This window comes from Myotis lucifugus, unplaced genomic scaffold, assembly GCF_000147115.1.
Source record: "Myotis lucifugus unplaced genomic scaffold, Myoluc2.0 scaffold_254, whole genome shotgun sequence".
NCBI lineage: Eukaryota > Metazoa > Chordata > Mammalia > Chiroptera > Vespertilionidae > Myotis > Myotis lucifugus.
The window spans coordinates 627,671-639,899 of NW_005871302.1; the positions used below are offsets into that span (position 1 = coordinate 627,671).

The window sequence follows — 12,229 nt, forward strand, 5'->3', positions numbered from 1 at the left end:
ACACAGAGACCATGAGGCTGGTGTAAGGCCCCATCCCAAAGAGGAGGGAGACAGAACCATCAACGCTAAATCGTCGCCACAAAGCTCACCGACTTATTATAATGAGACAAATGTGAGCGGTGCACGCCAGCTGACTATTGATGGTATGCGATGTTAGCGCAATCCAACGCTACTGTCGGCTGTCCCTCCACCCAGCACCTGTCCTCGCAATGAGCATGGGCCAGAGCAGAAGGTGTGCGCCACATTCCACCTGCTCAGGGTTTTCAGTGTCACCTGCTTCCTACCTAGTGCTGACGATGTCCAACGGGACTGTCTCAGATTTGGTTGGTGGAGGTGGGGAACTAGCCACCCCCAACTCTTCAAGGAAGAAACACTTCCTATTTAAATACCACCAAATTAGCCCTAACCGGTGTGGCTCAGTGGATAGAGCGTCGGCCTGCGGACTGAGGGGTCCCAGGTTCGATTCCGGTCAAGGGCATGTACCTTGGTTGCAGGCACATCCCCAGTGGGGAGTGTGCAGGAGGCAGCTGATCGATGTTTCTCTCTCATCAATGTTTCTGGCTCTCTCTCTATCCCTCTCCCTTCCTCTCTGTAAAAAACCCAATAAAATAAAATAAAAATACCACCAAATTAGCAATAGGCAGCATTTATCGAGTGCTCACTGTATGCCAGGGCTCTGCCCTCAGTGTTTGACACACATTGATTCTAGACTTCTCATGGCATCCCTCTTTGATAGCTCCGATTGCTATCGCCATTCTACACATGGGGAAGCCACACAGGGAAAGGGCAAATAGCTCGCTTCAGGCCTCACAGCTAGCAGGTGGCAGAGCAGGTCCAACCTGACGTAGAGCCAGTACTTGTGTCTGAGATACCAAGCTGTCCCTCACATGCTGCTGCTTGGCAGGCGGTCTTGGGAGATGCCGGCAGAGGGGAGACAATGGTGGGCCCCTCCCTCTCCCTCCCAGTTCCTCCAGGACGGGTAGTGTGGCACATGCAAAACTAACAGCGATTTCCGAAGCAACAATCTGAGTGGGGTAGATGGAGACTGATGGCGGAGATATTCCCAGTCTAGTTAAATGCCAATATATTTTCACCTCTAATGCCATCTCTGGAAACTCTGATGGATAGAAAGAGGCTTTTGGGAAAGAACCTGTTCGCTGTGTACGGCACTGTCCTTTGGAAGCTTATAAACAAGTCAGCTACTGTTTCCCTCATCCGCAGAAAGAGACCCTGGCGCTCCTACAGCGCAGCTGTCCTCGCTCCCGAGGGACACTTGTGAGCAGAGGGCGAGTGGCTTTTCTTGAGCCAGCAGACCAGTCTCCATGCCCTTGGAGTCCACGCCAACATCCAGACTGGTGCCATTTTTGGGGGGAAGGCCCTGGTAGCTGGGCAGTGCCACACTGGCGAAGGGTAGGGATTTCAAAGGCAGGGGAGGGATGATGGTTAAGAAGTCAATCATACATTCACTGGCCCACCTGGGGTAAGGTGATGAGCCAAAACTCATCTTATTTTCTGAGGTTTCTGTCCCTTAGCTCTTCTTTGCTCCCCCTCTCTGACCATCAGCCCCCTCCTCCCTGGCTCCTTTGAGAACTAAACACGGTGCATGAAAAGGTCCTTCTTGCCCTGACCGGTTTGGCTCAGTGGATAGAGCATCGGCCTGCGGACTCAAGGGTCCCAGGTTCGATTCCGGTCAAGGGCATGTACCTTGGTTGCAGGCACATCCCCAGTGGGGAGTGTGCAGGAGGCAGCTGATCGACGTTTCTCTCTCATTGATGTTTCTAACTATCCCTCTCCCTTCCTCTCAGTAAAAATCAATAAAATATATTTAAAAAAGAAAAGAAAAGAAAAGGCCCTTCCTTGCTCCCCGGAGGCTGAGTGATCCAGGGGGTTTTCTCCGAGCGCTCCTCCACAGCTGTAACCCAAAGCAGAGCGTCACCCGGATATTTCCCCAAGCCTGGGCAGGAGTGAGTGGAAAATGAGCTCACCAGGAAGACTCTGGCCAAGTCGGGGAGTACATCTCCTTTCAGGGAGCGTTGTGAATTAGATCCATTTCTGCACCCTGCTGTTGCGATGGAGCAGACTGTGAAAGGGAAGATTCTCAGAGGAGCTGTGTTTTAATGTAGCAATTTGATTCAATTTTCCACTCTATAAAATTACCCATCACTGCTCGTTGCTTTCTAACAGACACCTTCACTCTTAATTTAACAATCCTATCGAATTCTGCCAGGGAAATTGGAAAAATTTATCACCTGTGAAATTTTATTTTCCTTTGGTTGTATCTGTTTTTGTAAAACTTCATTAACGACGATGACTTGCTGAGGAAATTATCATTTTTTTTTTAACTTCAGACACAAGAAATGGCTCGACCTCAACCAAGATATCATTTGCATAATAAAACACAACAAAAAGGCTGGGGAAGTTGGGACTGGCAGAGGCTGGAAGTGCTAGGAGAAGAAGTAGACTTTGCTTGGTGGCTGGCGGGTGGGTGGGTGAGGTCCCAGAGAGGAAAAAATGTGTGGCCACAGCCCTGATCCTTGACTCAGGAAGCAGTGTCGTGGCTTCTCCCCCAGGGAGGGACAAACGCAGCGTTGACAGGGTTCGAGCCTCGTCTTAGGAAGCTCTGAAATACAAGTTGCTTACTCAGGGTGCTTTTAGCAACCAGCCTTGCCTTCAGGGGATCCACTGTTAGACTCACCTTAGTTCCTAAGTTTGTCTGGGATTGAAGTTTAAATTGTTATAAATTTAGGCTTAACTTGAATTTCTCAGCAGAGCCTGGCAAATTTCCACAGGAGCCATCTTTCTGAATGGACTTGAAGATTCAGCATTCCTGCCGCCTAACTACCTCACAATTAAAAGGCTCCGGCTTCGGTTTGCTACAGTCTGACCCCCACTGTGCTCTGCACTGTTCAACAGCTGCTGTGATCCCCACAGGAAGGGGCTCTGCAGAAGCAGTGATGACTCTACATTTTTTTTTGAGATGCCAGTTATCATGCCTTTGGCAGGGAAGAAATATGGACAGTCGACCTGCTGTAAGGGTGGGCAGGGGGGGACACGTGAGGGTTATCTGTAAGAGACACAATTGGACTCAGGTTATATCTGAACTAAGTAATAAGGAGTTGTGCTCCATCAGGGCTTTCCTGGGTTACAGAAAAGGTTTGTCAGCATTTATCTAGATTCCTTCAGACTTTTACTCTATCCATCACTTTGAGGCAACTTTCCATTATTCTCACAATTCTCAGAGAAAAGAAGTTGAAACGAGAGAGTTTTGATGATCCACCCCCAAACTCACAGTAAACCAATGAAAACCAACATAAATACTCTTAGCTCTTTCACTTTGTTGACATATGGAATAAATTACTTCGCGTGGGACAGATGAAAGACCCTCCCTGGTCAATTCATCTTGCTCTCAGAGCAAGGGAGAGCTTCTAATCACACTCCTTTAGAGCATTGGCTACCTCTGAAGTTTCCAGAGTTTATATTCTTCTACCAGGTCAGGAGTTTCTGAAGCTCGAGGAAGATAACTAGAAGATGAAGTTTCTCACCTGGTAAGACTTCGTAAATATCTTCTTCTTCTTCTTCTTTCTCCTCTGAGGGCTGTTTCAGTCCTAGACTCCCAGGCAAGATAATGGGTCTGCGCTGGGGACCGGAATTTTGGGAGTCAAGGCCATCGATATCATCATACATCTCGTCCTCTCCCTCCGCCTCTTCCTCCTCTTCACATGGAATGGTTAAGGAACTCAGATCTGCCAAGGTGGAGATGAGGATGAATCAAGATAAGGAGAAAAAGCAAAGAATAAGGCAGGGGAGGAAAGAGGGAGAAGGAGGCGGCGGACTGAGAATAAAACATGTCAAAAGAAAATGAAACGCTAGGTTAAGTGCTATTATTTCTAATGTGGGCCTTGGTGGCAGGAAATCTACAGAAAAGGCCAGACTAGCACTGCATCAGGTTTAAACCATCAACATAAATCCTTCCTTGCAATAAAACTTGATCAGGATGAAGCAGCCCTGGCAAGTATGGGTGTGCGAATGAGCGCACGAGGTAAAGGGAAGAAAATAGGCCAGAAGAGGAAATGCCAGCAGGCCACGCACTGCTCGTCAAGTAGAAAACTGGAAGGGTGAGTGACGGCCTGTGGCTCTCCAGGGCGCACAGAGCTGGAGGAACGACGGTGGCTTCCGTAGGGCATCGGAGCTGTCAGAAGCTCATCTCCCCCATGATCTCACTGCAGAATTTCAGGACAAGCTTGTTTATAGAGAAAGGCAAAAGTGGGAGAGGAACAGAAAGCGGGATATGGAAAAAATATAACAGCAATACAAGACCAAATGGAATGGCTTAGTGTTGTGGTTACCATGTCCTTTTGCAACTGTACAGTCTGGCTGACCTTAAAGTGGGTCACGGCATAGGAGATGTTGAGCCATTACACAGCACTGGGGAGCCCAGGGCAGGGGAGGGAGATTGGATTTTGATTTTAATAGGGAACTGGGAAGGTTCATTCTCTGATGTGTAGTACAGAGTGCTCTCCGAAACCCTGCTGAGGGACCTCTGCAGGATGGGCGAGTGCAGTCAGGGTCCTCTAGGGAAGGAAAGGATGGAGAGACATCCGATGTTCATTTCAAAACACAATAAAACTGTTTGGCTTGATTAGGCTTTTAATAAAGATTTTGAAACAATTTCCATCTGAATCCTGGTGCCACCTCATATGAGGAAGGGATCAAAGACACATTTGTGGCTTAAACCATATGTTATTATTTTGTTTGTTTTAAAATAAAATGGAATGAATAATTTCTTCAATGTGGAATTCTGAAAGTACCACAGGGTACAGCTCAATAAAGCTGCTTTGAGTTTTATTGAGGTTTACACACTTAGGGGTATATTACATGCATAAATCTAAGGCACCTAGATGAGAGTGTACCCTGTAGTCTCGCCATCAATGTTCATGTTTGCCTAGTTCCAGTCTATTATACGTGATGCTCTTGGTAGAGGCAATAGTTTGTTTTTGTGATAGCAAAAGCATAAACTGAGTAAAATAGGCAATTCTTGTAATTAAAGCTCTGGTGCTTCCTTCTTTTTATCAACAATAAAATCTTATAGCAGATTAAAAACAACAACACAGAGATGAAAGGCTTGATGCTTTTAGGTTGACGTACTTCTCCCTAGGTTGTGGGCCATATACAAAGTTGATGTTTCTGTCTGTGGAGTCAGGGTCCTGCCATGATGTACACCATTATGAGGGTCATCTGAAGGTTGGCTACTTCTACCTGCCAGGCCACTCCCAGACAAGGCCTCCTGGGCCACGGTCATTGCTGTGCCTGCAGGCTGGCCAGCAGAGGGTACTCTGAGAGCAGTCATTTAACATCTTCAGGCAGGACTCTTCCAGTCATAAAGCAAGGAGCATTTTATTGTGGGTTGGGAGTAGCAATTTGTTTGTAATGTCCAATGTTGTTGAAGGCCACCTAGTTGAGTTTAGGTTTTTTCTTCTTACTAAGACCAAAACAAGAAGATTTTGAAGCTGCCTCAAACAGATTGTCAAACTGCAGCAGGAAGGCCGGGGAGGGTTGGGGGGCAGGTAGGAGGGGGTAAGAGATCAACCGAAGGACTTGTATGCATGCATATAAGCATATCCAATGGACATAAGACACTGGGGTGTAGGGGAGGCCAGGGGATTGTCAAGGGCGGGGAAAAAAAAGGAGACATATGTAATACTCTTTGTAATACTTTAAGCAATAAAACAATAAAAAAAATAAATAAAGAAGATTTTGGATCTAAATTGCATCTAGATGACTTAAGTTTGATATCATGAAACACGAAATTGAGCTGAGCTGGTTATCAACATCTCCTTTTCTAGTGATTATGAATATTACAGACTTGTCTATAGGGAGGTGGATGAGCTAGAAAGATATCATCTCCAGGTTGATGGTTTCTTTATCTTCTCATTTACATAGGGCTCAATTTGTTATTATAATATAAGGCAGTGGTTCTCAACCTTCTGGCCCTTTAAACAATTCATGTTGTGACCCAACCATAAAATTATTTTCGTTGCTACTTCATAACTGTAATGTTGCTACTGTTATGAATCGTCATGTAAATATCTGATATGCAGGATGGTCTTAGGCGACCCCTGTGAAAGGGTCGTTCGACCGCCAAAGGGGTCGCGACCCACAGGTTGAGAACCGCTGATATAAGGGATGTGGTAGGGAGGGTAAAAGGGGGAACAGGTAGAAAGAAACACGTATTGAAGCCTGTGGATTATATTTATGCCATAGAACTTCAACTGCAAACCCACTCAAGTATTGTTTCTATAATAATGACACTTACCCTTTAACAAGAAACTTATTTGATCCACCCAGTCTCTGGCTTCAGCAGGATTAGTAGCTGTAAACTAGAGAAAAATTAGTGAGTTAATTTATCACCTTCACTAAAATTTCCATGAATCCTATTAGGGGGCTCACGGTGGGGGGAACTTGTGAGTCATGTTACAGAGTCATGTTGAAAGCTTAGGATTGTCTGGCTGCTTAATATTTTGAAAAAAGACCAAAATACTCAAAGAGATTTTCCCTTTAGCAATTTTGTATATCCAATGTTGACAGCTATTTGAGTCCAGAATTCATGTCCATGTGCATTCATTTGATTACCTATTCATTCATCAGACATTTATTTGATAAAAGTTTACAGGAAAAAAGCAACCCCAAATTCCTGACTTCAGAGAATAATGCATCAGTTATGGAGACAACATACACACTTGAAGTGGAAACATTATAAAGAAAGAGCATTTGATAACAGCTGGATGTTGAGAGGAGACAGGGAGCACTTGTTGCCTAGGGTAAGCAGGGAAGCTTGTTGAGGTCATGCTGTTCTGTTTGGATTTTAAAAGGAGTTCTTGAAAACTGGTGGAGGGAGTTGGACAGTTTAGGAAGGGAAAACCACGTGCAAAAGATGAGGAATGTGACCATCGTGTATGGGGAAGGTAGGCAGGTAAACTTGACTGGAGAACAATAACCGATGAAGCTAAAGGCTTGAGGGCCAGAGAAGAGTTGATGAAACTAGGAGTGCAGACTTACAATGTAGGCAATAGGAAGCCACTGTAAATTCTAGCAAAAGGAATGGGAGACTCACTAGTTGTGTATAGAAGGGATTGAAATAGGGAGAAATTGGAGATGGAAGACCAACTAGAAGGCTATTTAACTAATCCTCTGGGTGAAGTGATAAGGACTTAACTATTGTGATGACTGTGGGAATAAATAAGAAGGAAAAGGTCCAAAGGATATTGTAGAAGAAGAATCCACAGACCATGATAATGACTTGGATTCAATGGGCCAAAGAAAAGAAGAAGTAAACAAACTCTACATTCTGATTCACAAAACAGGCCAGTCAGGCATCTATCCTGAGTAATTTTTTTACTTTAAATGAATCAACTCGAAATGAATGTTCCTGAAAACATTTTTATTATCTGGCCATTAGGGGAAGACAAAGATATGTGCTGTATACGAAACCTACATTCCTGCTTAGTACTTATTAATAGACATTGTCATTCTTGGTTTCTTAAAAACACATTTGTATAAAAAAAAGTCTAGGGAAATGGATTTAGATTTGTCATATAAATTTTTATCTGAATAAGGCACCATCAGAGCTGAATAGTAAAAATAACTTAGAAACATACCCAGTGCATACATCTGTGTTATATATATCTATAAATGATTCTATAGAAAAGTTTAAATTAAAAAAATTTGAAATCATATAATGAAGACCTAGGTCATTTAACAAAATAAGGGTTAAGATACTGTAGAAACATAAAAGGATGAATGTTGACAAAAACTTGGAGTCAAAGGGTGACATAAGTGGTTAATATTAACCTTAGCATGGTTTTTCTCTTTTTCACAAGTTAGTTAAAGGTTTTCTAAACTGTTGTCATAAAATTGTGATAAGATAAAAATTACCCATAAGCAGGAAACAATATGTATATATATATATGCACAAATACATTTTTGTTGAAAATCACTATATTCTCATAGTCAGACATTTTTTATTGCTTTAAAAATTTTGTAATAGGCTATAAATGCATTACATATTATATTATGTCAAAATATATTAAAAATGAATACAGTGAAGAATAAATCTTTCTTACCCCCACCTAGGTCTACTCCCTCAGTTATCACTATTACTATTCAGTAATCATTGTCACCAATATCTGAGGAATCGTCCAAAGATATGCAGTGCATCTACACACAGGAAGATTATTTTGGATAGCAAGATGAATATGGGGAAATAAAGTAGTTTTCACTCGACAGTCAGATTTTTCTTTTTCTGGATTTCATGGAAAAAAAGTGAAGATAATCCGTTGCAAAATAGAATGGGAATGAAAGCCATGAAATTAGAGGCTCTGAATGAGGAATTAGATTGTGTGCTGCAATAGATGACAAGACTCTCACCTATGGAGTAAGACCAAGAAGAGGAGGGATGAAGAGAGAGAAGCCAGGCGGAGGCAGTATCTAGTTTGAGAGGGGCAGCCGACAGGAGAGAAGGGAGGGCATAACACAGCAAAGATGTGGACCTGTCAAGAAAGAAGGTCTGAGTAGAAAATGAGCAGGTAACAGAGAAAGGATGAAACCCAGCAGAGCAACCACGGCTCACAGGCAACATGGAAGGAACCGGCAACACGAAGGAGGACCACCATCCATCCCCTTGGCTCATCCTACCTCGTAGCTGCGCCTATCCTGGGAGGTCAGTTCAAAGCAGGATTCTTTCTTGGAGTCTTTTCGCAGGTGGGGGGCCATCCGTACGCTGTAGCCCTTAATGAGAAAGGTCCCTTTGGGCTGCTTGCCTGCAAGACAGGAAAGCTCTTTGTACCCCTAGAGAGAGACGCAACTGCCAAGGGAAGGCATCGTCTCTGGTATGTAAAGTAAAAGCACAGAAGCAGCTGTTACATCCCTGAGGAGCCACAAGAGTCAAGGAAAGAGTCAAGGAGAGGCTACTGCGACAGCGAGGCAGACATCACTGCCAAGCTAGGGAAATGCCACAGGAAAGGTTATTTTGCCAAAGGAGCACAGCGGAGACAGAGAATTTATTAGAATGTTAAGAGATCTATAATAACAGAAAGAAGGAATTATTACAGCAGGGAGAGCGTGGCTGTAAACGTGAGGCTCTTGAAGGCTGTTATAGAAATGAAACATGATGATCAGGCCCAACAGAGCTCACATTTGAGGGGAGGGATAGCAGCGCAGGGGGCATTCTAAGCTCCCAGGATCCCCTCCTATGCCCTCTGCAGCCTGTGGGCTAAACTGTTCTCCCCCCTCCTGCTGGCCGGGTGGGGATTTATGCTAGAGGGAGAGTAATCAAAACTCAGTATTTTATCCTCCTTCCAAGAGGTCACATTGGGAAGTAGCAGAGTAATGCTGAAGATCATCAGATGCTGAGGAAGGAGATAAAAGGCGAAGGACCCTATGTGAAAGAAAGGAGACAGTATCCTGCCTGTCACTCCCTTGAAAAAAATATTAGAAACAGGAAGGGAAGAAGTGGTTCCCAAGAATTCTGTGTCCTCGTGGTGTGTTCAGGCAGGCACCACAGTGTCTGGGTGATGCTTTGTGTTCTGTATCATGTGGAATGAATTCCTTAATTAGGGCATTTTGATGATGATGATGAGGAGGGTGGCAGTGGATTGACAATAATTAAAAGAAAAGAAAAAGATTCTGTCCTTCCCTGGTTGAGCTAAAAACAAAACAACGCAAACACTCTGTATTTACTAAGAAAACGTCTTGGGCACAATAAGAAGTAACTGGCGAGAAGGGAGCCATGCAACAGTGCTTTTTGACACCAGAATCTTTTTTGTTAAAGTATCTCTCCTTGTTCTAACTGGCCACTAAAATGTTTTGTTGTTTCTTCGGTCACCAGATTTTATTTCACCCTGACAGCGAAATGGTCAATAAAAGTCTCCTAGTCTCTCGCTCTTGTTCTCCCTCTCACCTTGAGTGTAAAGGATTCTGAATGAATGAACACGATACTTGGTTTTCTATTCAGATATGCCAACCGCTTATTTAAATGCAAGGGAAAGGATGAATATTTTTAAAAAGACCTACATGTTGTATTAGTTTGAAGGTTTAAAATAAGAAAGTCACACCTGGCTGGCTTGTAAGCCAATAATTCAGGGGAGAAATTGTGGTCGCTGGATTTGAGAGTGGGCTGGAGTTTGGGTAGGGGACTTGTCACTCAGCTTTTGAGGTATGCTGCTATCATTTCTAAGCAGGGCTTCACACTTTACCCCTAGATGGAAAGGCCCTGAAAAATCCGAGATGGTGAACCCAAGATGAAGGTCAGTGATACTTGCAGTAGTAGGCAGAGAGGCAAGGTGAGACAATTGCCTCAAAGCCTGAGGGCAAATCTTAAGGATCCCAAGTCATGTAGCAAAACTGCAGTCCTTTCTGCTACCTTAGTGCCAAAGGTGCAGGAAGTTCAAAGGCAATGGGGTAAAATCTGATTATGTCTTAGACTGGATATCCAGGCATTGGGGGAGGAATAAGCCTGGCAAAGAAGGGAGAGTGGAGAAACAGGAAATGATCTGAAGGAAAAGGAAGAATTTACTCTGGGTCATTGGCCTCTGTACCAAGGCCATAGAGCAGAAGGACCCCCCTCAACTCCCCGCCAAGAATTGATGTTCTGCTTTACTTGATCTCCCTCTTGCTTTGTAGGATTACTCCTGGGACAGCCTGACTCTGAGGAGGATATCCTATTTGAAAGTTTGCATTCACCTAAAATGATAATGTTTAGCTTGTGTAGATTTGTGGCTGCCTCCAATTTGTGCTTATATTTTCTATTCCTTCTCATGAATTAAGCAACTGTGTTGAGCATGGATGGGAGTTCTTCTAGGGATAGCTTATGAGTGTCGTGCTTGATTGAGTCAGTGGTGGCTGATTAAGAAGCTGCTCTGGCCTGAGTCAACACTTTGCTGCGGCTGCCATCTGCCTGAAGGGTGTCTCTTGGGCGCAGCGACCATTTGGGTCTCAACACTCCATGGCTCCAGGGGTGTCCACTGGATTACTTCTCAGGAGTCAGCAGAATAAAGTTTGAAACATGTTCTTAGAGAGTTTGGACTTGAAAGTTCTATTTCTGGGCCATTGGTCAGCTGTTTAAATCTTTCTCAGCGTTAATTTATTTTCAAATTTTAATTACATTATTAAGAGTTTGAGGTTCTTTTTTTTTTTTAAATGCCAAAGTGTTCAACCTTGATAATGTTATTAGTCATAATAAAAGATAAGGCTTCGACATGCTGACCACAATATCCTAGTGTTTATGGGGACATCAATTCTAAATTGGCATCTGAGTGTTTGGTGATAGGCAAGGTATTATTTACTCAAGCCTGTTTCTTTCCCAAGCAGGTCCCTTTATGGGTGTTAGTTAAGGATTGCTGTCTTGAGATCCAAGTGCTTGAGAATTTACGGAGTGTTTGCATCCAGGAGTGAGATGCTGCTGTGCAAATGAAGAACACTTACTTTTCTCATTAGCATAGTAGCAGAAGAGGCCTCTGCTGACAACACACCATCTCTTCTGCCACTCTGATCCAAAGAAACTGGGATCTAAATGGAACAGCAGTAAGGGACATAAATTCAGGTAACTACAATCACCGAAGAGTCCGTAAAATCTAACCACACACAGTCCAGTGTGTTATTGTTTTATTTCCCAGGTTAATGGACTGTAAAACCCTCCCGTTCACTCCCACAGGTTATCCCATATTGACTCAGCGTCCAGAGGACTTGCGCAGTCAGAGGTCCAAGTTCTAAACAGGGTTTGCCTGCTCTGACCCCTGACAGCTGCCTATCTTCCTTTATTTCAGCTTCACATCTTACCCTGTACTTTTCAAATTCTCCATGATATCTTTATGTGTTGCCTTTCAGCAAACCAAAATGATGCTCTAGGCCAGTGGTTCTCAACCTTCCTAATGCCGCGACCCTTTAATACAGTTCCTCGTGTTGTGGTGACCCCCAAGCATAAAATTATTTTCGTTGCTACTTCATAACTGGAATGTTGCTACTGTTACGAATCGTAATGTAAGTATCTGATATGCAGGATGTATTTTCATTGTTACAAATTGAACATAATTAAAGCATAGTGATTAATCACAAAAACAATATGTAATTATATATGTGTTTTCCGCTGGTCTTAGGCGACTCCTGTGAAAGGGTCGTTCGACCCCCAAAGGGGTCACGACCCACAGGTTGAGAACCGCTGCTCTAGGCAACATAG

At 43.7% G+C, this 12,229-nt stretch overlaps 1 protein-coding gene across 1 annotated transcript in view; it reads right to left on the reverse strand.

Moving 5' to 3' along the window:
* Positions 1-11,552, reverse strand: part of SKAP1 (src kinase associated phosphoprotein 1) — a 43,111-nt gene extending 31,559 nt beyond the window's left edge. Inside the window, exons 1-4 of the mRNA XM_023762585.1 lie at positions 11,479-11,552; positions 8,692-8,816; positions 6,314-6,377; positions 3,543-3,743 (exon numbers count right to left, since the gene is read on the reverse strand). Coding sequence (XP_023618353.1) covers positions 3,543-3,743; positions 6,314-6,377; positions 8,692-8,769 — 343 coding nt within the window. The 5' untranslated portion in view covers positions 8,770-8,816; positions 11,479-11,552. The remainder of the gene's footprint in view (positions 1-3,542; positions 3,744-6,313; positions 6,378-8,691; positions 8,817-11,478) is intronic.
* Between the last annotated feature and the right edge of the window lie 677 nt (positions 11,553-12,229).